Here is a 27,786-nt window from a genome sequence, read left to right on the forward strand (position 1 = left end):
TATAACACTGTAGAAGAAAGTGATACAAATATGTCCTCCCTTTCCCTTTTGGTGGTACTTCGTACAATGTCGACTGGCTCAGGTTGTCATCCAGCATTCATAGTACCACACTTACATTCATAACTATAATTCTATTTCTTTACTCCTGACCTCCAGAAGGTGGCTTTGCCTTGTGTGGCTTATACCAGCATAGTCAGGAGGACCAGAGCATTCTGCTGGGGCTGGATAGGGACTGACAGAACGGACACACCCAAGCTCGCAGTTAAGGATACTTTCATTCTCTAAAAGCTACTGAAGGGAGTGAGGGATAAGATGTATCAGCCACTTTGTAAGCAAGAATAATAACCTGTGCAACCCAGTGTGAGAGGTGGTCACTAACAGAGCAGCCAAAGAGGCAGACGAGCAGGTCCAGGTGCAGAATGATCTTCATTATTGCCATGTGTTATCTAAGGGCCAGGTGAACCCATCAGACACGTCAATCAAGGTTGAAAACACAAGAGACTGATTGACAAAAGATGATACGAGTAACATAAGGGTAAGTGTCCTGGCTCCTGGGTAATGATCCCAAGACTGTGGTGCACTCCATATCTAAGAGGAAAGCAGTGATGTATTGTCGTTGTATTGTCAAAGGTAGCCACACAGGAGTTCACAAATGGCATCTGATCAAGGCCATATTGAAATGCATTCTCCATGTACACAACAGTATGTGCCAGTGAAGTTGGATGCAACTGTCGCAATGGCTGTGATGGCAGAGAAAAACCTTCTAACAAAAGTGTCACATTTTGGGAATTACAATTTGGTAATAATCCAGAAGACAATCCAAGCTTGCTTCCCAGTGACACAAAATTATCCAAATGTAAGAAGGAATGAAGGGTGACAATGTTTTTCATACATGACTCTGTTGTTATAAAGTCTTTATCTGTGCTACACGCAAGGGAACCACCAGTAATCAAGCCCTACAGTAATCAAGAGGCATGAAATAGAAAAATCAGTGCATTCTGGACATGACAAGTGTAGCACTACAAACATTCAAAAAAGGTCTTATACACCGGGTCATACAAGGCAGATCTCTGAAGTAGGGCTGGGCAATTAATTGAAACTTTATCGAAATTGATATGCAGAACTTCTAATCAACCTTATCTTGCCTATACTGATTATACAGATTTTTCTTTTAATTCTGTAAATCTTTTTTTTGTTAATTCTGTGAATATGTCCTTTGTTGTGTGTTCATGTGCTGTCCTCTTAAAACCATACTATTGTGCATGCAGTCACATGATTATACGCCTCAAGTCTTCCACATTAAAGCAACATGAAGGAGAACCTAAACACTGAGGCCAATTGAGAAACTCGGGCAGCTTGTACCAATGAAAAATGTCATGTCTGTCTTTTGGAGATGTTTTGACATCAGTGAAGATGGCACTGAACATAAATTAATGAAATATAAACAGTTTAGCAACCATAGCTATTAACACTAGTCTGTTTTAACACATCAGCAAATAGTAACAGTGCTTAGTTCAAGAAAGATCCTGACCCCCTCCCAGTAACATTAGTAAAAAGTATCCCAGCTTAAATATTTGGGGATATTTACAGTACAAACCTTGTCAATGACCCATGACAGCAATTTAAAAAAATAATAATAAATAATTGTTCATTAATCATAATCAAAGTAAATTCATAAATTAATTATGGCATAGATTTGTGGTCGTATTGGCCAGCACTACTCTGAAGCATGTTGTGATTTGTGGGTTCTGGACTAAGCTCTGCAGGGGATTTCTGGGAGTTATAGTTTTGAGAGCTCACAGGATCCATTTGAGGACAGACAGGCATCAATTGTGGCATCAACAGCCTGTAAGGGCACATTTAAACCCCACATTTTTTGGGTTTTGGGTGGTATATCATTCTCAGTGCTGCAGTGACACTGATGTATTAAGAAGCATTAAAAGTTCCTTTCACTGGAACTAAGGGGCCAAACCCAGCTCCTGAAAAACAACCACACACCATAATCCCCATTCAACCAAACTTTACACTTGGCACAATGCAATTAGACAAGTATGGTTTTCCTGGCAACAGCCAAATCCAGACTTATCCAGATGTAGGATCCATGATTTGTCATGCCAGAGAACTCAACCCCACTGCTCTAGAGTCCAGTGGGGGCTTCTTTACACCTCTGCATCTGATTTGTTGCATTACGCTTGGTGATGTAAGGCTTGGATGCAGATTCTCAGCCATGGGAACCCATTCCATGAAGCTCTCTATGCACTTATATTGAGCTAATTTAATGGCCACTTGAATTTTGGAGGTCTGTAGCAATGGGCTCTAAAGAAAGCTAATGACCTCTGCACGTTATGCGCCTCGGCATTTGCTGACCCTCTCTGTCATTTCACATGGCATACCACTTCGTGGCTGAGTTGCTGGAGTTCCCAATCGCTTCCACATCCTATCACAATACCATGCTGGAATTCAGTGAGCTTCTGAGAGCAACCCATTCTTTCACAAATGCTTGTATAAGCAGTCTGTAGACCTAGGTGCTTTGTTTTAAACACGTGTGGAACAACTGAATTCAATTATTTGGATGGGTGAGTAAAAAAAGTGTTTTTTGTTTTTTTTTGCTTAATGCAATCAAATCCTGAATTGTCTTCAGAAACCATGCAACCAATGACACTGAAAGCATATGATTAATGATCAAAAGTAATGATCAGTGTTCAAACAATATGACATTTAACATATGACTTTAACTCTAGACATGTATTTAACAGTCTGAGTAAAATTTCAGCATCTCTTTCCCAAAAACATCCAAGGAAAGTGTTAATATCACCTTAGTCTTAGATGCTCCACCCACGAGTTGAGAGCTTCAGTGTACAAATCTGGCTTCACTGTCAGGATTCTGCCAATTGCATTCTAAAGCCCTATTCGGACAGGATTAGTTTTACCTTGGAAGTGGAGGTAAAGTAATTATTACTTGAGTATCTCAGTAGTTTTAATCCTGTCTGAATAGACCATTTCAGTCATTTTTCCGGAGTGCTCGCTCCCGTTTCAGGAAAGATTCCTGAGCCTTTTACTTACTGTAAAACGAGCAATAAAAATGACCCAAAATTATATTAATCCCGTCCAAATTGAAATGTGGGGTAATGCTGTGTCATATCCTGGCTGAAAGACACTTCATGCTCAAATCCACAAAACGACCTGTAAGTATGTTTTGTCCACACTAGTAGCCTCCATACGTGTTATGAGCATGTCGTTACCATTAACCAATTTACAACATTGGGAAATAAAACAAAGAATTATATTAATATCTCCAGATGAGGAAGCCAAAGGCGACAGTAGCAAGGAATAATTCCCTCAGAGTGTGAGAAAGAGACCTTGAAAGGAATCAAGACTCACAAGGGGGACCCACCCTCCTCTCATCTTAAATTTTTGAACAACTCTCTTGACTTAGACATATCTACAACATGTCATCTACACATCACAGTCAACATACCTTTAGTCAGTCCAGTAATTTGATGTGTTTTATCTTGATTAGTAAATGTTTGTTGAGAGATTCCATTCAGAGGGTTCAATAATTTTATTCATTAAAATTAATTATTAATTATTGAGCTGTTTATATTGTTCTCCTTTGACACAAAAAGACTTATATCTGTCTTTCCAAAAAGGAAGTCTTCTTGCACCTTCAGACTGGATGACCAGGTACCTAAAGGGGATGGTGAGAATGTCAGAAAATCAGACGGTAAGGATTAGTTGAGTGTCATCAGCTTAGCATAAGTAAAAGAAAGTGGGTTTAACAGAAGAACGATTGAGTGTTTTAGCTCAGAACAAAAAAAAAAAAAACCCTTTTCACATATATTTTACAAAAAAAATATTTCACTGTCTCTTGTGAGTCTGCATCTTAATATTTCTTTTTCTGGTCTCTAACAGCCTACTGAGGAAAGGAGGAGCATTAGTAGTTACAAGTGAAAGACGTAGACTTGTCTTCACTGGTTGACCAGGCTCTCTCCTGCTACAAGGAAAATTTGGCAGACTGTGTCAAAGGCTGCAAAGGCAAATGGTCTCTAACAAAAATATAGATTTCTTTAAATATGGACAAAAGTGGACAGCAAATAGAAGCTTGATTTAATGACATGTGTTGAGTCAAGAATTTGTTGATTAGGTTACAAAGGTTAACTTTGTGGCTTAAGCGTGTACCTTTTAGCTATATTAGCATTAGCTCCACTGCCACACCACTGCAACTGTCAGTTTATAGAGCTTCAGAAAAGTAGCATTTAATTGGAATTAGCAAAGTATTATGCATACTGAGTAAAAATGGTACTTGTGAAAAGGGCTCTTTCATAATCTTGTACATTAGAGGACTGGCTAAAACCTTTGAATGTACCTCTCAAGGCTCTTCATTAAAAGCTGCCTGATGGGTTGAGGCTGAAACCACAATGACCATCCAGGCAGCATCCATTCAGGTTCTTATCACGAATGTTTTATAAGAACATTTGAGACAGACATTTGTAAGCATTATTTGTTCCATTATGTGCCGTATTACTCAGCAGATGAAGTTTCAGAGATCAGATACGTTAATGCAGTGAACGCATAACCCTTCCTGTTCATGAGAGTTCTGTGAAAAAGGTGTTTTTTAATATTAATAAAAGATACGGCAGATTCACCTCAGATAAACACTGGGAAGAACTAATAATTATTAAAGTCCCCCTCCCATGGAAATGAAGATTTTTTTTCCTTGTTAACATGTCTGTGTGGTGTTTTATATAGTCTAGAATATGTCAGGTTAGAATATTAGCAGGTAATGCCATGGCTGAGGAAACAATGCCTTCAGCTTACATGGCAAGTCTTCTAACTTCAGAGGCATAAGTGGAGATAGAGGTGGTGACTAAACGCATATTATCGCTGTCCAATGAAAAACATTCATCTGCTTTACAGGATACGTTACAGGAGAGGGAAACATTTTTAACTTTTACTAGAAGCAGATTATATTATATTATATTATATTATATTATATTATATTATATTAATAGTAACTTGATGATGTAGTAAACTAAAAATTGACAAAAATTGAGATACATGTTTTTAATTGGACACTATGTGGAGACATAAAATTTTTTGAAAAACATAAACACAACTTCTGTTAGGAGACAGCCATTAAAACATAAATCCAATTCCCAGTGATATTTTGATATTTGATTTTACAAGGAGTCAAAGCTGAGGGCCAGTGGCCAATTGGGGACGGCAAGTAGCCACAAACAGACCCCAATTGATCTTCACTATGAAGCTCCCCTGCTATGTATGAATCTGTCATATTAAACTATTTTGAAGTTTCATTCGGCAGGGGATGGGATATCATCTCCTCTTTTATGTTCCCCCAGCTCAACAATGAGGCCATTGAAATGATAATGCAACCTTTTCACCATCTGGATCATTTATTGTGCTCCAGCAGAGTTACTGTGATTGTGCTCAGTCAGAAGGCAAAGGTGGGAAATGGCCTGTCTGACATCATTAACTGGAGATTTGAGAATAAAAGCCTCTCACAGGCACCATTTACTGTTCAACACACGTTTCATCAGTAATGTTAGTTTCTTTGGCTCTACTTGAGTACATTTGCTGTATCCCAGGCCATTAGTGTAATGCACAATATTATACATTCAGAGTTTGTGTCCTGGCATAGATTTGACAATCTGGTACAACAATGTAAATGAGTTTCCCTCAATGGGTGTAAAAGTGGTGGTCTCCCATGGGTCTTCATGGCTGAGATTTTGGACTGTGGAAGCTGTAAAATATGATGTACATCATTTCACAGTCATTAAGTCGTTCAGTGACACCTTGTGCCCTGTGGATGGGGGTATTGTTATCTTGAAAATATTGCTTTCAACAGGATAGAAAAGTGATCAAGCAGAATAACATTCTATTGATTTGTGATGGTCCAACTCTATAAAGGGAAAAATAAGAGAGTAGGCTGTTCCCCACTTAATAACATGGGGAATATATATATATATATATATATATATATAAATATATAATATAAAAATACTAAATAAATATTTAACACTAAAATGAGCAGAATACATATATATCGTGATATGTGTATTTACTGTGGCACTTGGTAATAATTTATTGACAATTTCCTAGGGTATATTAAGGTGCTCTCAATAATTTTTTTGTTCTGCAATTACAGTTAATGTTAGAGCGACAACAAGTGGCCATTTCTTGTACTTGCATCTGCATGAAGGTACAGCGAGTTTACTATATAAAGCCCATAGGAAATAATGTGAACTAATAATTTGATTAAAAAATGCTGATCGATGTAGGTTTCTAAAATAAATTGTAACTGTGAGTAGTGTGCACAATGAGCTAAGAAATTTAAATGCAATTAACTATGTGTGTTAATATTACTCATGGCTAATTATAACAGATATAATTATTATTATAAAGATTAAGATAGATTTAAAAGCTACAAAAAAAAAATCTTAGGCACACAGTATAATTTAAACCGCTTCAGCGGTGAAAACACAATAGAACTGAATGACCTTCGTTTTCGATGGTCTTATGTCTACTGCTATTGTTGTTGTGCCCTTCCGCGAGGGACTATATTGCTATGTTAAACATGAGAGTATGGTAAAATAAGTTTAACTCTCTATTAATGTACAGTAGATATAGGGAGAACTGCATACAACGTAAAATATTTCATTTTCAAACCAGACAATTTCGCTCTAATAATTGAGAACAAGATTAACCGAGCGCGGGGTACATAAAATCCTTCCGCCGTTTTGATTCGGAGAGAGCGGAAGCAGAATTAAAGCTTCTTCCCTTTATTCCATCTGCTGTAAGTGCTTTTATCTGCTTCCCTTATTTTTCTGATTATATTCTTGTAATTATAAAGCTTGCGCTTTTCCTGTTGACGTGTGCATACATGTGAACCGAGGCAGTATGTTTATTGTTGGTTGTTAGGTCTTTATATTGAGTTTTAATCACATTGCTTTGGAATAAGTGCAGTTGTTAGAGCCGTGAGTGTTTACTGAACTGAAACTGTTATCACAAGTATGGGGTGTAAAACCAGTGAGTATACGTTTATAAAGTGTAACACCTCCGCTACGTGTTTGGGGCTGTTGCTGTAACGTTTTCAGTGAGGATATACTATATTTTGTTTGCCCGCACTGGCTCATTTCGCTTTTAACCGCAGTGATGTCAGTGACTGCAGTGTGGCTGTTCGAGTCTTCAAATCCAGGAGTCAACTCTGAATCGATGGAGTCGATTCCAAACAATAAGGTCGAGTCTTAAAAACCAATACAAGGAAAGGCATGGTTAAAGGGATTTATAGTTAAACTGACTTTAGCAAGGAAACTCAGAGAGCTAATGTTAGGAAATGACCTCAGAAATCTAAATGGTTCGGGTTGAACTCTATCCAAAGCTCCAATGCACTGGCAGAGTTTACTGAAAGCAAGTTTTGGTTACAAACATTTTGGTTACAACATATTGAACATATTGTACAGATTGGTAATCTATTTTGTGTAAACACAGCATATACAAAGCCCCCAATAAATCTAAAGTGTTAATCAGAATGACATATTTTAATAATATAATTTAAATATTATTTGCACTAACCTCTAGTGACTGAGATGTAACCTGTTGTGTTGTGTCCTTAATTATTTATGCGTAGATTTATAAATGAGCAGGTAGTACCCACCTACAGGTACTCACCTGTAACTCGAAACTCCCTCTACACAAGTTGACGTGATTGGATCTTTAGGTTTATGATATAAGAAACCCTGTCTATCTGAGTTTACCAGTTTGAGAAAATGCAGTTTCAAGGCAGAAATGCTCAGCCATGGTGTTGATGGCATTTTTCACCCGCTACATGTATTTATAAGAAAACAATACATGGACATGTTAATTATATTAAATGGTAAATAATATACTTTATTATTTTTAGACTTACAAATGTCATGGTTCTGTCACACAAAAAAATGCTCTGCAAAACAAATTATAATCAGATTAATTTGACACTAAATTGAATAGTCTCCAACATTGTCCTATAAAACTATTTAATTAAATAATGTTTAATTACATAAGAGTGAAAAAAAATTCTTCATTAGGGTAAATGTATTACCATTGTAATCCAATCCATTTTCGTTTGTGGTTTGTAGATATGGAGCACTAGACGTGCTCCAGATTTATTATTATTATTATTATTATTATTATTGTTAGTAGTAGTAATAGTAGTTAAATAAAACCAAAAACAAATCGCATCACTTAAACCAGAAAAAAAATCTTTGATAAAGCTTAGTTATCTCAATCAGTAATGGCAACAACACAGTGAATAAATGTTTGATTTTTGCATGTAAAGGTAGTAAACCAGCTGGTTTATGAACAAGAAGTGCAACAAATATGTGTCTGCTTCAGTACAGGTGTAGTAAAGGTTTATTGTTAATATTTTTTTTAAATATTTCAAGCAGTACATTGATCTGGGCTGCCTATAAAATACACTATACGTTTTAGATATTTCTGGGACGTTCATGCTTATTTCAGCATTATGTTAGAATTTGTGACTCCAGAATTGGATCAATTGGTATATTGCTATATACATATGTATATAACAAAGTCATTTGGAAGTATTGCTAATATGTATGCAGCTTAGACACTAACAGCATTTCTGAACAAATCAAATATGTATTTCTTTATCAAATCATGCGTTTGGGGCTTACTTTTTAACAGTCTGCGTACAACATAACAAAACGAGGCTGATTTACAAAAGAGTATATGATATATATATATAGATTTTTGTGACAGAAGGACGTCCTCAATGTCTAACCCTGTTGAATGTATTTGCCTGGATTCGAATTCAAGGCTTTAGAGTCGACGATTGAATAACAAACGCCTTTAATCCGAGAATCGACTCTGTGGGAATCAACTCCTAGCCTTAGCGTGCGTTTAGCTTAGCATATCTTAGCATAGCATAGCAAGCAATTTGGCGCGCCGGCCAACACAAAGTTGTTTTGAGAGCTCTGACCGATTTCCAGGGATCTTTTTTTGGTGAGATTTATGTGTTCGTTGCTGAATGAAGCGTGGAGGGAGGTTTATCGTGTGTTTAATGTTGTGAATTTCAGTGAAGTGTATGTTAATATGGAGCTCTGCAGACTCTAGTTAATGTTACTGACAAAGCCTTCCATTCTCTGCGTTAAAAGCTTCCCGTGGCTTGTGGTTACTTGTATATTATTGCAGATCTAAATGTGAGAACGCTCATTGCCTTTACTAATTCATAGTTTAATTGAAGTAACAGTCAGAAAATAACGGCAACTAAGTGAAACACAGTCGTACTGCAGTTGTTTATGACTGTGTGTGGCTTGGCTTTCCTGGAGTTGTGGGAAGTGAGTAATCCAGGTATTTTGTATGTGTGTTTGACCTGCAGGTGGGATGAGTTTTAACTGAGATCAGAGCAGGCTGTGGTCTGCCTCTTCTTCAGCATAAAGCTGTCTCTCCCGGCCGCCAGCATGGCCTTCGTGCCGACGCCCAGCCCCACCGTGGTGGACCAGACCACCCTCATGAAGAAGTACCTGCAGTTTGTGGCTGCCCTCACAGACAGCAACACTCGTGAGTACACAAACGTCACAGTCCCAAGTCACTTACAAGGTGTGGTCCAATAGCTATAGACACACTAAATGTCCAAAAGTCCTTTGAATTAGTACATTCCTTGTACAGTACATATTTAATGCATACTTAAATATGCATTGCTCCTCAGGGTTGGGCACTGGAATGATGCAGCTCCATCCTTAACAGCTGGAATGAGATAGAGAGGGTTTTGTGATCCAGAACGTATCATCCAAAATTGACCTTCTAGACCTTACTAAGGTTTTTGTTGTTGAATGTCACCATATCCTCACAATGTGCCAAAATCTAGTGCAAAGCCTTCCCAGAAAATTAGAAGCTGTTGCAGAAGGAAAAAGGGTGGTATTCCGACTCATAAGCTTATATCAGAACAAAACAATGTTGCAGAATTAGGTACCTACAAAGGCGGTGAAAGGAATCGGTTCTACAGCGTGGTCATGACCACTGCATGACCTGTATTTTAAACAGCATTGGCTTAGGTTTAAGTGGAGAATTTTGATTTTAAAACATGCAAATGCAAACGTAGTCACATTCTAGTGATGTGAACATAAACAGCCACATTTAACTGGATGCCTGGTACACTGAATTCAGCCTTCAATCTACAGACCAAAAAAAGCAAATGTTTGAGATATGTTTTAAAGCCTAATGGACATCTATTTTATAAATGTATTTCTTAAATTTTGTTCAAGAGGTTTGTGATGAGAGCGATATGCTTTAACCCAAACTTTAGGATTGTGTGTGTGGGGGTGTGTGTGAGTGAGAGAATGATGAGTGTGTGTAACTGATTGTATGTGCCTATACGTTTGGGTGGTGAAAGGAAAACTGATAAGATCTGAGAGCCTCTTGTTGTATATCTGCAAAATTGTTATGAAATTTATTGTTTACATACCTCTCACTGACTCTGCACTCTCTTGTGCACATTTTAGAGGATGAGACCAAATTGAAAATGATGCAGGAAGTCAGCGAGAACTTTGAGGTAAGCTCAGAAGTTACTTTTAATGGCATAAGACATTGGTCTGGTTTTAGGGAGCACAATAAAATGTAACTGATTCTTTGAAAAAAAAATTCAAAATCCAGCCTTTTCTCTTGTCAGAAGTATCTTAATATTTTCTGTTTTTTCTTTCCCCCTCCCCTCTTATTCTCAGAATGTTACCTCCTCTCCACAATACTCTACATTTCTGGAACACATCATCCCTCGCTTTCTAACATTTCTTCAAGATGGAGAGGTGCAGTTTCTGCAGGAGAAGCCCACTCAGGTTGGCATATTGACACCTCTCTTTCTAAAATGACTTCTATGGTTTCTCTTTTCCTTAACAATATTGGATATATTCAAACAATATTAATAATAATAATAATAATGATAATAATAAAATAACAATATTCAACACAATTTATGCTTCTAATGTTCTATTGCAGCAACTGAGGAAACTAGTCCTTGAGATTATTCATCGCATCCCTACAAATGAGCACCTGCGGCCTCACATAAAGAACATCCTCTCTGTGATGTTTCGCTTCCTAGAGGTTAGTTTGATTTCCAGTACCTCCCAGAAATGGAAGGAATTCAAATAATTCTTTAAAAATGAAATATGCTTTAAGGCTAATTAGTGTTATATTTTTTAATTCAACTGCCAGCTACATTATAGACACCGTTTTGATATATATTGTATGTGCACAATTAGAGAAGATATCTGTTTTATCATGTCAGTCAGCAATAATATTATGACCACCTCCTTGTCTCTTATTGCCCTTATTCCCCATTTTCTCTGCTCCACTTACCATACAGGAGCATGTTGTAGTTCTACAGTTGCAGACTTTAGTCCATCTATTGCTCTGTATACATTGTTTGCTATTTTTCACCCTGTTCCTCAAAGGTAAAGACCACAAGAGAGCAGGTATGATTTGGAGGGTGGCTCATTTTAGGCGCTGTAGTGACACTGATGGACTGTTGTTGTGTTAGTTTCAGTTTAAGTTTGAACAGAGGAGGATGTGTCTACTTTATGAGTCTTGGTTCCTAACAGCGTTTATTCCTCCAGCTTGGAGAGAGATTTTCTTTGCCACTGTTGCCTTTGACTTGCTCAAATGATGATATTCAGTTTGTTTTTGTATTATTTCTGGTTTTCTGTAAAGATGCCTTGTGACACCATCAGGTTGTAAAAAGCACTATATGAATAAATCGGACTGGATTTGACTTGTTAGTGTGAGTTACGTTAGTATGAATGGATGCTACTGGAGTTTTTAAACACAGTATCGATCCATTATCCACCTTATTAGATGCACTAACCTTGTTGACCCACCTTGTATATGTAAAGTCAGAGACAGCAGCTCATCTTTTACTGTGCTGGTTACCTGTTAGGTTCTCAGTTTAGCAGTAACACTGAGAGGTTTAAAAACTAAACTTGAGCAGCGCTGCTGTGTCTGTTCCACTCGTATCAGCACAGCACACCTGATCCACCATCTGTAGCCTGTTATTTTAGTAGTAGAAAGTGTTCCTGGGTGGTCAGTGGAGATGGGTGAATGGAATGTAGAAAAAAAGGAGGGGTTCATACTGTTATGGCCAATAGGTATGTGTTTATCATCCTATCATACAATCGATTATGTAATCGCTTAGTAATTATTGATGTATTTCATTTCGTCTTACTACATCCTTATTACTTAAGTTACTTTTGTTTAACTGACAAAAGTTCAAGGAAGATTTCCAATGTTTTCACATGCCAACCGAATTATATTTTGTAACTATTTTGCAAAATTGCAAAGAATGTAGGTCTTGTACCCTTTGGGTTATAAAATATTGTGAAAAGGTTCATATATTTTGGTGCTTTTACACTGCATGGGATCGGCTTGGCTTGGCTCAACTCACTTTTAGCTGGTTGCTTTTCCACTGACACAGCGAAATGGAGCAAAACCCTGTCTCTAACGGGAACCGCAGGCTTTGGAAACCACAATATTGTTGTGTTAATGTTAGGTGCTGTTTACTTGTTGTGTATTCATGTGTTTTGAACTAAGCAGTCCCAGTTCTCACAGCCCACAGTTTTCCTTATCATATGTCCAGCTTTCGCTGGACTTTTTCGTTAGCCACCGATCCAAAGAGCGTTTGGACCACTTAGAGCTGTTGTTGTGAGTCGGGTAAAAACAAATGCGACCACTGCTGTAACTTGAGAGATTTTACAAACGGCTTTGTGCTGGAGCTCTGCTTTTCATGGTGATTAATAGATTTCTCTGGCCAATCAGAGCTCTGCAAAGTTTATACGTCACATTTAGTACTTGCCCAGCTCAATTCTTACCAAGCACCAGCAGGGACTAAAAAAGATACTCGGTTCCAGAACCAAGTACCTGATTTGGCTAGTGGAAAAGCAATAGAGCTGAGCTGAGGCTAGTCCAAAAGCACTGCAGTGGAAAAGCACTATATGTGTAGGGCAAGTCTAGAAAAACTGTTGAACGTGAGTGACCTTCAGTTTACCTATAAATGTTTAGTTGGTGCTTCTTATAAAATGGTCAGTTACAATAGGTATATGTTAATGTACCCAAGAACCTGTATGATGTGCATTTTATTTCCCACTTGGTGGATCCAATTTTTCATTGCTGAAATGTTATTCTTAGATTGAAAGTGAAGAAAATGTGCTCATCTGTCTACGCATCATCATAGAGCTGCACAAGCAGTTCAGGCCTCCCATCTCTCAAGAGGTAAAAACGGAACTTGTTACAAGTCTTGTTACATGCTGCTTATTAATATATGTATTATATGTATGTATTTTGATTATTTTTCAATTATTTTAAGCAATGTTTTTATATCTTCCTCACAGATTCATCATTTTCTGGACTTTGTGAAGCAGATCTATAAAGATCTGCCCAAAGTAGTGGTAAGATATTATTGTGTAAGATAGATCATTTTAAATCAAGCAAGCCCTGGAGGCATATTTCACCTTGTCCTATTTCTAATGACATTCTTTAATTTTTTTTCTTTTTTTAAAGACAAGGTACTTTGAGAATCCTCAGGTAATTGCAGAGAACACAGTGCCCTCCCCAGAGATGGTGGGCATGATCACGTCTGTGATGGTGAAGACGGCTCCTGAGAGGGAGGACAGCGAGACTCGAACGGTCAGTCTGCCTTAGCAAAATGAATTCATAGGTTAATTGAGGTGTTTTTGTCATGCGTGATAAGTGGAGACACGGTGATGATGGTGATATGCTTTAGCCCAGAATGGTGTGTGTGTGTGTGTCTGCGTGTGTTTGTTTGTACCATTAATCCTGGGCGGTGAAAGTAAAACTGATAAGATCTGAGTGTCTCTCATGTTCCTACTCCCACAGGGAAGTTCAGTCAGCTTGCTTTATGTTTAGCTGAGCATATTATGGCACTTATGTGCCTGTGAGTTTTATCAGTATATAGTAAGCTTTTCAGAATTTCTTTCTCATTCTGTATGCACTCAGGCTTCTCAAGTTTTTGTAGTAGTGGTGCTAATAGAAAACGGTTCATAACATCTGAGCAATATGAAGCAATTGCACCAATGTGATTAGAGTGTTCAGAGCCGAGGTTCTGCTTTTGTCCTGCCCGCATAGAGGCAATCTATAAACAGTGGCTTGCAAAAGTATTCATACCCCTTTAAATGTCACACACCACAAACTTAAAGGTATTTTATTGAGATTTTAAGGGGTAGACCAACACAAAGTAGCTCATAATTGTCAAGTGGAGCGAAGCTTTGAGCATCCCAAGCACTGTTTAATCCATCATCCAAAAATGGAAAAAGTATTCTACAACTGCAAACCCACCAAGACATGGCCATTCACCCAAACTGACAGATCGAGCAAGGAGAGCACTGGTCAGAGAAGCAGCCAAAGAGGCCAGTGGTCACATTGGTGGAGCTGCAGAAATCCACAGCTCGGGTGAGAGAATCCGTCCACAGGACAACTATAAGTCATGCACTCCACAAATCTAGGCTTTATGGAAGAGTGGCAAGAAGAAAACCATTGTTGAAAGAAAGACATGAGAAGTGCCATTTGCAGTTTGCCACAAGCCATGTAGGGGACACAACAAACCTGTGGAAGAAGGTGCTCTGGTCAGATGAGACCAAAGTTGAATGCTGTGGGGATGCTTTTCTTCAGCAGGGACAGAAAAGCTGGTCAGAGTTGATGGGAAGATGGATGGAGCTAAATATAGAGCAATCTGGGAAGAAATCCTGAAAGACTTGAGACTGGGAAGGAGATTCACCTTCCAGCAAGACAATGACCCTAAACATACTGCCAGAGCTACAGTGGAATGGTTTAGATCACAGAATATTCATGTGATAGAATGGCACAATCAACGTCCTGACCTAAATCCCATTGAGCATCTGTGGAAAAACGCTCTCCATCCAACCTGGCTGAGCTTGAGCTATTTTGCAAAGAAGAACAGGCAAAAATCTCAGTCTCTAGATGCGCAAAGCTGGTAGAGACATACCCCAAAAGACTTGCAGCTGTAATTGTACCGAAAGGTGGCTCTACAAAGTATTGATACAGGGGGGTTGAATAGTTTTGCACGTCACATTTTTATATGATGAAAATCATGTATCATTTTTGTTCCACTTCACAATTATGTGCTACTTTTAGTTGGTTTATCACTTAAAAATCTCAATAAAATACATTTATGTTTGTGGTTGTAAGGTGAAATAGTTCAAGGGGTATGAATACTTTTTGCAAGCCGCTTTAAGTAACTTTTAAATACTGTATTTGGTACAAATTAACATGTAGCCCAGTAAAGATCCTCTGGACCTTCTGACTTTTTTTTTTTGCATTATTGCCGTTTTTTGCATTCTTACTCTTTTTGGCTTCTCTTTTTGACTTTTCAACACAGAACCTTGAATAAGAGCCATTCTGTTAGTTCTAGAGAATGGATCATAACCTTATGTTAATTACAATCTGGGTAATTACCACATATATATATTTTACACCTCCTTCTTTACAAGTCATATCGGTCATATTGCCATTTTAAAGGATTAAACTAAAGCATTGAACTTAAAGCTGCTAGAATTTTCTCTACGACCACTAGAGGGTGTCACCCTCCTTTGTTTGAACATCTGCTTGATGCAGTTGGACGTGAATTGGAAGTGCTAATGCTCTTTAGTGTCTGAAACGGAAGTTATTACATCCTGTTAAAAGGGTTTGATAATCCATTAACGTCCCAACAAATAGACAAGGCGATCATTGCGCTTTATGGGGGGAAAAGCATGTTTGATTAATTGCTTTCTCTGTCATTCTTTATTAGTGACAGCTGGTTCACCTTTGAACAGCCATGCTCTCTGTTGTATCTGACTGATGTCTTCCCCCAGTCTGTGTGTCATTTGTCTCATCTTTGTGTTCCAGCATACCATCATCCCACGGGGGTCGCTGTCGCTCAAGGTACTCGCTGAGCTGCCCATCATCGTGGTGCTTATGTATCAGGTGAGGACCTGCACGAACACAAATGGATGACGTTTCACAAATTTTTACATCCACAGACCTTAAGCCATGACCGAAAGCCTGTTTAGCATTTACCTTTTTTTTTAAGCCAAGTTATTCTTTAGTTTTTCAATGGAGCTACGGGGTTGAGTAATTGAGTAATTTAAAAGTTACTAAGTAAGTTATTGAGTAATTTAGCACACTGTATGTCTCAATGTTTGTAGGCATTAGTTCACCCATTTTTATTTTCTGAAACCAATGAGTGTCAGTTCTAATTTTCTAAGGAGGTTTTACACTAGGCATTGTGGTTTATTTATTTTTATTTTTTAAATTAAACATTAATTTAACCAGACAGGCCATTTAAGGACAAATTTTTTTATTTACAGCTGTAGCCAGGCAAGTGTCAAACTTGAAAAGAAAGAAAGTTGGGGGTGGAGGACAAGAGAGAGGAAAATACAGTAACACAAAAATGTACAAGTTTATGTATGAACTTATATAAACCTGAAAAAAAGAATATCGTTCATAGCTAGAATCATTGTAGCAACTACTGATTGTCTGGAATGTTTATTTATTTATGTAGTTAACAGTATGTCAGACATTGCCAGAAACAACATAAGCCAGTCTATATGAGGTCTGAGAAATAGTGTGAGGATTTAAGCTGATAGTTTGCGTATTGTCAAGAAGACTGCTCCACCCTGTCCTATTAGGTACATTAGCTACATTAGCTCCAGTGTGAAACAACACATGAAACAACACGTGTCTTGGCTGTCCTTTTGGGATTGGTAGGAAAATATAAATTTTGTTTTGCCAAGTCATTACTTTAGTCTTTGAAACTTGATTCTCCATCTAGTTTTTGTGGAAAATATGTTGAATGTTGATTTGTAGGATGTATCTCAGTCTGGAAGTCTAAATAAATATCTGTTCCTTTTCCAATAATTTGTTTCTGGTATTTTTTTGTAGCTCTACAAGCTGAACATTCACAATGTGGTGTCTGAATTTGTGCCATTGATTATGAACACCATTATGCTGCAGGTGTCTCCTCAGGCTCGGTCAGTAATCTCTTCACAGGACAGACACACAATTTAAACTTCATAAAATTAAGTTCTGTTGGTTTTTGAATTCTAAGTATGTATTTGATTACAGACAACACAAGCTATACAACAAGGAACTTTATGCAGATTTCATTGCTGCTCAGATCAAGACCCTGTCCTTCTTGGCTTATATCATCCGCATCTACCAGGTATTGTGCTTGTGAATAAATTCCACAGGTGAGGTCTACCAAATAAACTAGTAACTTTTCTTAGAGCAAAGACAATGTGTTCAATGACTTGGTGTGGTGTGTGTGTGTGTGTGTGTTTTGGTCAGGACCTGGTTGGGAAGTATTCTCAGCAGATGGTGAAGGGGATGTTGCAGCTGCTGTCTAACTGTCCTCCTGAGACTGCTCACCTGCGCAAAGAGCTTCTCATTGCTGCCAAACATATTCTCACCACAGACCTGCGCAGCCGTGAGTTTTCCACACCACACACAGCCCACGCACGGCTGTTGCAGAGACCACGCAGTTAGCTGATTATCTTACACCAGCTAGCATACACAGTCATGAGCAGTTACTAACTAAGCACTTGTTACTTAACCATATTATGATGAATGATGTATTGTTTTGACTTTGTATCGCATTTGACCAACTTTGAAATAAAATGGGAACGGGGTCTCATCTGAATTAAATACATGATGCAGTGTTGCTAGGCTACCATTTCTGTACTCAGAGAATCTTGTGGGTTTCAGCACTCAGCATAGCAAAGAGCTCTGAGTAACTTTGACCTCCTTTGACACGAAGCCAGCTGATTGACTGACTTGCAGAATAACCAACCACACATTCTTTTTTCAGACCTCTTGTGTTGAACAGTGGTTTACCATCCTGTGGAATGGGAACTGCAAAATTAGCTATAAGCTTGAAATTAAACTATGGAGTAAACTGTAGAGGTCTTTGTAATTTGTTTTTGATCATCACTGGAAACTCAGTTGTATTTACCTTGTCTTTATTAATTTTTATGTGATGATACATTTTGAATGTCAGTACTCTATCTCAAATTGTCGTGTTATTTATAAAATGTTATTTTTATTTTTGTACTCATTGAATTTAATTCATGTCCTATGAATATTTAAATAATGAATGACAAAGTTGGAGACCTGCATTCTTTTAAATTCCTGCAGTGTTTTCTGTAAGCGTCAGTTCTCAATCAATAACAGTTGAGAGAGGAATGCGATACACTCTGCTAAATCATTAGTCCTGTGGAGGATAAATGAATCAATGTGAAGCTCTAACTACAAAGCCACTGCATCAATTCATCTTATGGTTCAGGGGCTGCTTGCCCTTTCTGTATTTGCAGAGAGGTTTTGATGGCATCTGATGAGCACTATTTGTCTTGCAGAATTCATTCCATGCATGGACAAGCTTTTCGATGAGTCGATACTCATCGGTTCAGGCTACACAGCGAGAGAGACACTGAGGTAAGAGCACAGCAAGGTTAACCCTTTTCTCACATGTTGCGGACAAGTGTGAATTGACATCAGAACGGTTCTGAATGTTCACATTCAGGTTATTGTCTTATATTCAAGCTGCTGGCAGGTGTCAACACATAGTCTGGCGGATCATAAAAATTGAGCTGAAGTTCAGGGGTGGGTGGGGTGATGACAGCACTGTGGGCTTTTTTTTTTTTAAAGCTTTTTGCATTGCTGCTGTGGGCAGGCTCTACTGCTTGTCTGAGGAATATGATACACAGTGAAAAGAGAAGGGAAAAGACTGTGGCCTATGATCATAAAATGTGAAAATGACTGCTTAATGGTGCATGACTGAGTTGTGAAGCCCCATTGGACTGAAGAGATCCAGGTGCCAGATCTGAGTGCCAGTCTGTCAGTACAGCGACACAGGGGGCTGTCCTGCACTGTCCATCAGCCAGCCCCAGGTGTCACATGGCCGCCAGCATTCCTTCCGCTCAGGTCGTCAGCCTTCATCCAGATCCGTCAGAATCATTATCCTCGTTTATTCTGGCTCAGTGTTTCACAAATTCGGCAAGCCTCCCTCCCTCCCTGCAAATGCCCACCTCAGAAGTTCTGTCTCTGTGAAACTTATTAACAAAGAAAGCTGTAATTCTCTGTGCATTGATCCTATTTTTAACCTAGAAGTATAATATAGAGCTGTGGAGTCACCGTGCTCTGGTTTGGAATGTATAAGTATTTTGTTATTACATATATATTACATAATTTTCAATATTATATAATAATAATATAATAATATAAACAAAGTACAAATAAACCAACATATTTTAGATAACGTTGTAAACGGGTACTTATTAAATTGTAAAAAATATAATTTGATTGATTGATTGGCCTAGGGCTTTTCCATTTTAACCTGATAAACTCATATGATAGACCCTTAATTAAATATTAAACTTATTTTACAATGCTGAAAAACTTTCTCAGTCATTCTAGAATCATTCCTTCTACAGCTATGCTTATAATTGTGGTCACAGCTATGATGAATTATTTACAACTTTCTAGTGGTGTACTAATGATCTGAAACATGCAAGGCTACACAACACAAATATTTTAGAACCAAGTTTAACCTTTGAACTGCAGTTTCACCCTTTTTAATGCTAGTGAGTTGTTTGTTGATTGTTATTGCAAAATTGGCCATTTGCTATACTGATACTGTTGAAGGTTGCATTCTGTTTGTATTGAGTAAGTGTCTGTATATGTTTTAATGTCATGCTGTGTTTCAGACCCCTGGCCTACAGCACACTTGCAGATCTGGTGCACCACGTCAGGCAGAACCTGCCTCTGACAGACCTCTCACTGGCTGTACAACTCTTTGCCAAGAATATTGACGACGAATCACTACCCAGCAGCATCCAGACCATGTCCTGCAAGCTGCTGCTCAACCTGGTGGACTGCATCCGCTCCAAGAGCGAACAAGAGAATGGAAATGGCCGAGACATTCTCATGAGGATGTTGGAGGTGAGACAGGATTTGCCCTTTAAAGTCTGATATACAAACCCCATACCTTTGGGAATATAAAAAAAAAAATCAACAAAAACAGGATCAGTGGCCATACTTTTCCCCAGATTTAAATGGAATGTCTATTATTTTGTGTGCGTGTGTGTTTGTGTGTGTGCGTGTCTAAAGTAAAACCTTTCCAAATTAGTAATTTGAGAAGGAATTTCAATGAATGTTTCACACAGTGTGAAGGACAGCTGCTGTGGTCAAATGATGTTTAAAATAAAAAACAGTGGAGGTACATGTTTTATTTGGACCGCAACGATATGAGCATAAAAATGGCATAAAAACCAAGTAGCGTGTGAGGTGAAATGTGTCATGTTGCTAAAAACAGGGATGCTTGAGTAATTGCACATTTAACTTGTCATTTTCAGACCAATGTTTGTGGTGAATTGCCATAATGTACATTTGACTTTTAAATTAGACAGCTATGTATCTTAAATGGAAAAACTTTTATACTTGTTATGCCTGCAGCAATAAAACTACTAGGTCATTGTGATTGTTCATACTTTCTTAGTCCTTAAGCACTTTAGGTGCATGAAAGTTTTAAATTGGAAGTGGGGAGCTCAGAAGTCACAGATCATAGTTGTCAAACCTGCAACACAAAAATCTCCATTTTTTTCAGTATGTTTGGATGCCTGAGGCCACAGTAATTACAAGAGGGTGTATAAATAACTTTCCCCTCCTTTGTCACTAGGTATTCGTGTTAAAATTCCACACCATCGCACGCTATCAACTTGTGTCCATATTTAAGAAGTGCAAGCCCCAGTCAGAGATGGGTGTTGTGGATCCAGGGGCCTTGCCCGGTGTTCCAGCCACGCCCACAGCCACCACACCATCATTACCTCCACCTGCCCCTCCCACTCCTGTCCCACCAGCCCCACCCCCTACCACACCCTTCGACAGAGCAGGGGAGAAAGAGGACAAACAGACATTCCAGGTGTCAGACTGCCGTAGTTTAGTGAAGACCCTTGTGTGTGGAGTGAAGACAATCACCTGGGGGATTACCTCCTGCAAAGCTCCAGGAGGTGAGACAATTTCTCAGAATTAATATCATATATTACCATGATCTAAACAGGCATTACAACCTGTCTGACATGTCTCTCCCAATATGATTGACTTATACAAGTTTTTTTTTTTTTGGTGCTCTGTATCGCAGAAGCTCAGTTCATTCCTAACAAGCAACTCCAACCCAAAGAGACACAGATCTACATCAAGCTAGTGAAATATGCCATGCAAGCCTTGGATATCTACCAGGTACGACTGACCCCTGATCATTGTATGTTCCTGTTAGTGGACATGGATATACATGAATCTCTTAGCAAAACTTTCTATAAATATGTAATGTTGAATTAGTGTTGTTGTGTCATACTCAATATAAGTGAGGCACACAGGGTTTATACTGGTAGTAGAGTTCCACAGCCTATCACAGAGCCAGCCCCCCTTTTGGCTAGGTACAGATTGCTGGCAACGGGCAGACGTATATTCGTGTCGCCAATTGTCAGACCGTCCGCATGAAGGAGGAGAAGGAGGTGCTGGAGCATTTTGCTGGAGTCTTCACCATGATGAACCCACTCACGTTTAAGGAGATCTTTCAAACCACTGTGCCCTACATGGTTGAGCGAATCTCCAAAAACTACGCACTGCAGGTACGACTATGTTTGCAATGAATGAAGCATTTGCTTAAATGCAGAATATTATTACCATCCAAATGTTTGCGATTTTCAGTGCCTGTAATTTTATGGGAATATTTTGGGATTATATAATATCAGTAATTAGGTTAACAATTCAATGTAGCTCATTAACATTTAGGCCATAGTTGCCAAGTAACATGACAGCCCTATGGATTTGAACAACTTTGTGTGTTGATGAAATATTTTGGTAATGTGTTTCTTTTCAGATTGTGGCAAACTCTTTCCTGGCCAACCTGTCCACCTCTGCACTTTTTGCCACTATCCTAGTGGAATACCTTTTAGAGCGATTGCCTGAGATGGGCTCCAATGTGGAGCTGTCCAATCTCTACCTCAAACTCTTCAAGCTTGTCTTTGGATCTGTGTCACTGTTTGCTGCAGAGAATGAACAGATGCTGAAGGTCAGAAACATTTTACTTGATAAAATTCAGCAGAATAGCACATGATGTATATTTAACTAAAACTATATTTATTTTAGTTACCAACATCATAAAGCAATATACAGAAGGACATCTCAACTCTGTTGTAAAGTTTGGGTACAGTATTACTGTGGGTACAGTACTACTTTAAAGAAATCTACCATTGGCAAAACCATAAATAAAGTCCTTGTTTCAGTGGCCCTGGGTTGAGCCAGTTGATCATGAAGGTTCCAAAAGTGTTTGTGGCAGCTATTGGACTTGGGGATCTCACTTACCCTGCTAACTGTGACAGCAGCCATGCCGCCAATCGTGTCTGTGCCAGCAGCCTCGCCACATTAATTTTAATGCGTTCTGTCAGTTCCTCAAATGAGAAATGGCACTTGTGCCTCAGATTGACAGCGAGGACCTGAGTGAAGGTCATTGGAAAATAAAGGAGCGCAGAGCAAGAGCTACACACTCTCTTCCACTGACCCATAGCTCTGGAGTTTATTGAGAGGCTGATATGATATTCAGAAATGTTAATTGACTTGCTCTCTCTTAAGTTGTCACGTTTTAAGCTGACAACTGTAATTCAGCCTTCAGCTTATTAGTGCCACATGACATCCAATACATTTTGTGAGCTCTGTGACTAAATGGATGGATTTCTTAATTGCAAAGGAAACTTACTTTGTGATAACATCACTTTCGTGCCCCAGTTTTGATGTTCACTGCAATCAGTTGTGGTTTTTTAGGATGTATGAGAGATGACAAACTTAATTATATTTTTTATATATAAACAAATTTAAGAATTGATTACTACAACGCAGTCAGGAAAAAAAATGGGACCACTGCATCACATTACATTTTCTTTTAAATGTATTTTTTAGTCGTTTGAGAATTGAAGATGCTAATTGTTGCAGTTTTGCAAGTGGAATGTTTGCCCATTGTTGCTGTATACAAGACTTGAGCTGCTCAACAGTTGCCATTTGTCTGATTCTCCTCTACGTGCTGTTCCATACATTTTCAATAGGAGACAGATTTGGACTGCTGTCATGCACATGCAGTCACTTTGAGACCACACTGCTGTAACTTGCTGCTGTAAGAAACCTCGCATTGTCCTCAATATAGAACATGAAGTAGACATAGAGTTCCTTGCCGTCTACCAACATGTAGGTCATCTATACTGTGGGCACTGATGAACCCCTAGGCATTTGCAGATGCTGGCTTTTGAACTTTTCCTTGGTAACATTCTGGATGGTCTATTTCATCTTTGGCAGAATCTTTGGTAGAATCCATTATTCGTTTTTCCCCAAAACAGTATGTACTCCTCTGACCACAATACGTTTCCATTGCCTTTCTGTCCATCTCAAGCTGGGGTTACACTACACGACTTTTAGCCTGATTTTAACCCCAATTTCCAGTCCGGCCAAGTCTGTGCTGGTTGGCTCTGGTGCAGTTGCAGGTGTCAGTCAGGGGGAAGATCATGTAGTGTGCGAGGGGCTCAGACTCCAAATCACATTTCAGACCAGCATATCAAACATGTTTGATTTTTTTCCGACCTGAATTTGGGCATGGTCGCGTAGTGTCTTCTCCAAGTCAATGCTGAACAAGTCCCGTCAACAGCCAATGAGAACAGAGCACAGAAATTGAACACAGGTGTATTAAACAGTAAAACTATGACAAACTACGATACATTACATAGAGCTCGATGCACATGTCCCCAAATAGTGAGTATTACCTGTAGGAGAACATATTGAGGCACATACGCCTTTACAACCTTTATTCTTCATTTTCCATTCCACTTTAAATGATGCAGCACTGTGTTTAGAGACCGTGACACGTTTTTTCCTTGGTGGATCTACTACAACAGCGCGGACCATAACCGCTTTGAGAATTCTCTTATGACGTTTGTCATAAAGTGATGAGCAGTGACCTATTTTTGCGTGCAGTGACTGAGACTTTGGTGAATGCAACATTTATATCATTTGTATTCACCTGTGTATAGTGTAATGCTTCAAAATACTGTGACATTGATTTTCTATAAACCTTACGCTTTTATTTTGCCCCTCCCCATTGTTTTGGAGTGTGTAGAAAGCGTCAAATTTAAAATAGGTTTAAATTGCAAAACACAATCAAGTTGTGTAAAATCTTTATACATATGTCAGTTTAAAAAAATTTCAAGAGAATTAGCAAATCACAGTTTTATGTTTTTATTGCATTTTGCAAGTGTCCCAACTTTTCAGGAAATTTCAGAGGATTTATATATATTTATTTTCCCTTTATATATTTCTTTCAGCCTCACCTCCACAAGATTGTCAACAGCTCCATGGAGCTAGCCCAGTCAGCCAAAGAGCCCTACAACTATTTCCTGTTGCTCAGAGCATTGTTCCGCTCGATTGGCGGAGGCAGTCATGACCTGCTGTATCAAGAGTTCCTGCCCCTGCTGCCCAACCTCCTGCAGGGTAAGCATTACAACACATTTACACAGTGATTATTTATTTTATTTGTACCCAAATGGAAAAAATTGAGAGTTTTTAAAGCAGACAGTATAGGAGAATAAAACATTTTTTTTTTCATTTTTAAGGTAGCATGAAACTGGAACATTATTGTTATTATATTAATTGTAATGGCTTTTTTATACTGTGTTGTACGAAATCACAGAATACTGTTACATTATACTGAATACATTAATACGTAATTTTCTTTCCTCTCAGGTTTGAACATGCTCCAGAGTGGCCTTCATAAGCAGCACATGAAGGATCTCTTTGTGGAGCTGTGTCTGACAGTGCCTGTGAGACTAAGTTCCTTGCTGCCATACCTGCCCATGCTGATGGACCCTCTGGTGTCTGCCTTAAACGGGTCCCAGACGTTGGTCAGCCAGGGCCTGCGCACTCTCGAGCTCTGCGTGGACAACCTGCAACCTGACTTCCTTTATGACCACATCCAGCCAGTCCGCGCAGAACTCATGCAGGCAAGCTTTTTATTTTATTTGAACCTTTCTTATTTGGTTGCTTTTTTGTGTAAATTTTAATGAATGAATTATGTTTAAACTTGGCAAGATAAAATTATTTTGTTATATATATTTTGGATATTCGTTTGTTGTGTAGGTATTCGGTTTATAATTTTGAGATTTGGATATTTTTTGAATAAATGTGGCGATAAAGGTAACCCTCTACTCCACATGCCTTGTCAAAATAAAAGTCTTGAACGAAGCCTAAACCTGCCTAACACGATACAGCATCCTACTTAAAAGGAAGCATGGTAAAGTACATTTTTGTCAGCTTTACAGCTCAAAGCTTGGTTTATTTGTGTGCACTCCATGCTCTTAGTGGCCCCATGTATATATGAGTTAGTGAGCGACTCGGTGAGTGGAGCCATGCTGGAAGCCAGTAGTGTGGCTTTAATTTTACACCAGGTGCAGAGAGCTGATTTTCTGAACAATAGGGCTGGCCCCAAATATTCGGGTATTCAGATATTTGTTCATGGGTATGTATTCGGTTAAAGGCAACGCTCCACCACATTCAGGCTCCAGCAGTAAAAACATTGCTCTCCCCAGCCTAACATGCTAACACACTTACAACGAAGTGAGGCGATGCCACAGTTTGTGCCTGAAATTAGAGGGTGATATTAAATCAGGGGTCGGAAGCGAACCTTGTTAATGACAACAATATACACCACCCCACTCACCGAATATCTGGCTGAAGCTCCGAAGCCCCAAAAACTGTTTTCAGTGCAGCCCCATTAACTGCACGCATCCACCTTTTTTGGGTGATCTGTACCTGATTGCTCAATTAATATAGTCATTTTCTGTTTGTTTAAGGTGTATGGGATTTAACACACAGCTATTTTATGTATAGAACAAGGTTTCCTGAAAAAATGTTTGATTAATCTAGGGTACGACGTGACCTTTCAGTCAAAAACCCGAATTAAATTTATGTGGACTATTAAAATTGCACATTTCTTTATCATTTTTGTTCAAACATATGATAATATGATCTAGTTATGTAAACAGAAAAGATGAGTCAATATATCCATCTGTTTGAGTAAACGCCTCCCGTCCTAATTGGCTAGTTTTAAAGTTACATTGCTTTCTTTTCTTGCAGGCCCTATGGCGAACACTGAGGAATCCAGCAGAGACTATCTCTCATGTGGCATACCGGGTGCTGGGCAAATTTGGAGGCAGCAACCGAAAGATGCTGAAGGAGTCCCAGAGGCTACAGTACGTGGTGACTGAAGTGCAGGGCCCCAGCATCAAGGCAGAATTTACTGACTGCAAAGCCTCCATTCAACTACCCATGGAGAAGGTATATAATCCCAAATGTTTCATACTGTGCTGCCCTTTTAAACCTGGAGATTGATTAATCTGGATCTTTCAAGGTGTTTGTCTTAGACGTTCACAGTTCAGAGTACTTAGTCGCTGGGGTGCCATGATATCAAGAGCCTTGATAATTTAAAACAAAACTTTTGTTTACTCGCATTATTAGCTGCAGGTATTGCATAACACTCCTTTCACTGTAGAGAATCCTTCAGTTTTAAGGACATAAATTAAGCAGTGCTAAACCTGGAACGTAGTTTATATAGAACATATACCGTGTTTCCCCGATAGTAAGACACCCCCGATAGTAAGACGCAGTGTGGGTTTTAGGGGGGTCGGCTAATGTAAGACGTACCCCGAAAGTAAGACATAGTAAACTGTACGTTGGAAAAATATAAGCCATAGTACCGGTACCTTTTGCTGCATTAACTGCGGGATGCGGACGGATCTGGAGCGGAATGAGCGGAGGGATGTGGAGGCCGCGGGAGCAGCAGTAATGTTGTCCGTGGTCCAACACGCAGCCTCAGTGCTCTCATGTGCAGCCGCTGGTGGCCGCTCTGATTGGCATGGCCATGGTTGATATGGAATAAATCTGTTTTATCTTCCAGTATAACATATTCAAACTGTTCGTTCTTACCGTTTTTCATTGTTTTACATGTTATACATGGAAATACCGTCATGATACGGTTGTAACAAGACATTCTTGGCACTTGCTTTTATAAAACTGTTTTATGGTGAATACCATACTGTTCAGGTTGTTAATAAATGTTAATTTTATGGTTAAAACAAAAATCGACATTTTTTACCAATATAAGACATACCCCGAAAGTAAGACATAGTGGGACTTTCGGGGGTAAAAAGAATGTAAGACACTGTCTTACTTTCGGGGAAACACGGTAATAGCTTTCTCACATAAGAACAGTTTATGCTGGGAAATAAATTGCAAAGTGCATTAGAAAGTGATGGGCAGGTTGAGTGAGTTCAAACCCTGTTTGGGTCACTGTGAGGAGTTTGGTGTATTCCCCCTCCTGACTGCGTGGGATTTCTCCAGGTGCTCCTCACAGTTTTCTGTCCTCCAGGTTTTGTGACAGTCCAAATCCCCAGGTTGGTAGGTGCATTGGTTGTTCAGAATTCTTCACACACCCACAGTCATGCATATGGACATTGTGATAGACTGGTGCCCTGTCCAGGATGTGTTCCTGCATTTTTACCCAGGGATTCCAGGTTAGCTCAGGGCCTGTCTCATCCACAGACGCTCTGCCCACAAGTTGATGGAGAGTCTCATACTTTCAGTGCACAAACCTGGCCTCACTGGCAGTTGCATTCT

At 39.0% G+C, this 27,786-nt stretch overlaps 1 protein-coding gene across 3 annotated transcripts in view; it reads left to right on the top strand.

The window, feature by feature from the left end:
* The first annotated feature begins 8,939 nt into the window (after positions 1–8,939).
* The window catches only part of trrap (transformation/transcription domain-associated protein), a 109,620-nt gene continuing 90,773 nt past the window's right edge, over positions 8,940–27,786 (top strand). The window contains exons 1-21 of one of the 3 annotated variants that reach the window (XM_066663185.1): positions 8,940–9,021; positions 9,398–9,579; positions 10,521–10,570; positions 10,740–10,850; positions 11,011–11,115; positions 13,192–13,275; positions 13,395–13,451; positions 13,564–13,689; positions 15,928–16,005; positions 16,963–17,051; positions 17,146–17,242; positions 17,368–17,506; positions 18,432–18,510; positions 19,782–20,016; positions 20,753–21,083; positions 21,215–21,312; positions 21,510–21,704; positions 21,956–22,147; positions 24,441–24,606; positions 24,859–25,115; positions 26,248–26,448. In XM_066663185.1, the coding sequence (XP_066519282.1) occupies positions 9,480–9,579; positions 10,521–10,570; positions 10,740–10,850; positions 11,011–11,115; positions 13,192–13,275; positions 13,395–13,451; positions 13,564–13,689; positions 15,928–16,005; positions 16,963–17,051; positions 17,146–17,242; positions 17,368–17,506; positions 18,432–18,510; positions 19,782–20,016; positions 20,753–21,083; positions 21,215–21,312; positions 21,510–21,704; positions 21,956–22,147; positions 24,441–24,606; positions 24,859–25,115; positions 26,248–26,448 (2,790 nt within the window). In that variant the 5' untranslated portion in view covers positions 8,940–9,021; positions 9,398–9,479. The remainder of the gene's footprint in view (positions 9,022–9,397; positions 9,580–10,520; positions 10,571–10,739; positions 10,851–11,010; positions 11,116–13,191; positions 13,276–13,394; positions 13,452–13,563; positions 13,690–15,927; positions 16,006–16,962; positions 17,052–17,145; positions 17,243–17,367; positions 17,507–18,431; positions 18,511–19,781; positions 20,017–20,752; positions 21,084–21,214; positions 21,313–21,509; positions 21,705–21,955; positions 22,148–24,440; positions 24,607–24,858; positions 25,116–26,247; positions 26,449–27,786) is intronic. The other 2 variants (XM_066663186.1, XM_066663187.1) reach the window with 2 other exon arrangements.

This window comes from Hoplias malabaricus, chromosome 3, assembly GCF_029633855.1.
Source record: "Hoplias malabaricus isolate fHopMal1 chromosome 3, fHopMal1.hap1, whole genome shotgun sequence".
Taxonomy (NCBI): domain Eukaryota; kingdom Metazoa; phylum Chordata; class Actinopteri; order Characiformes; family Erythrinidae; genus Hoplias; species Hoplias malabaricus.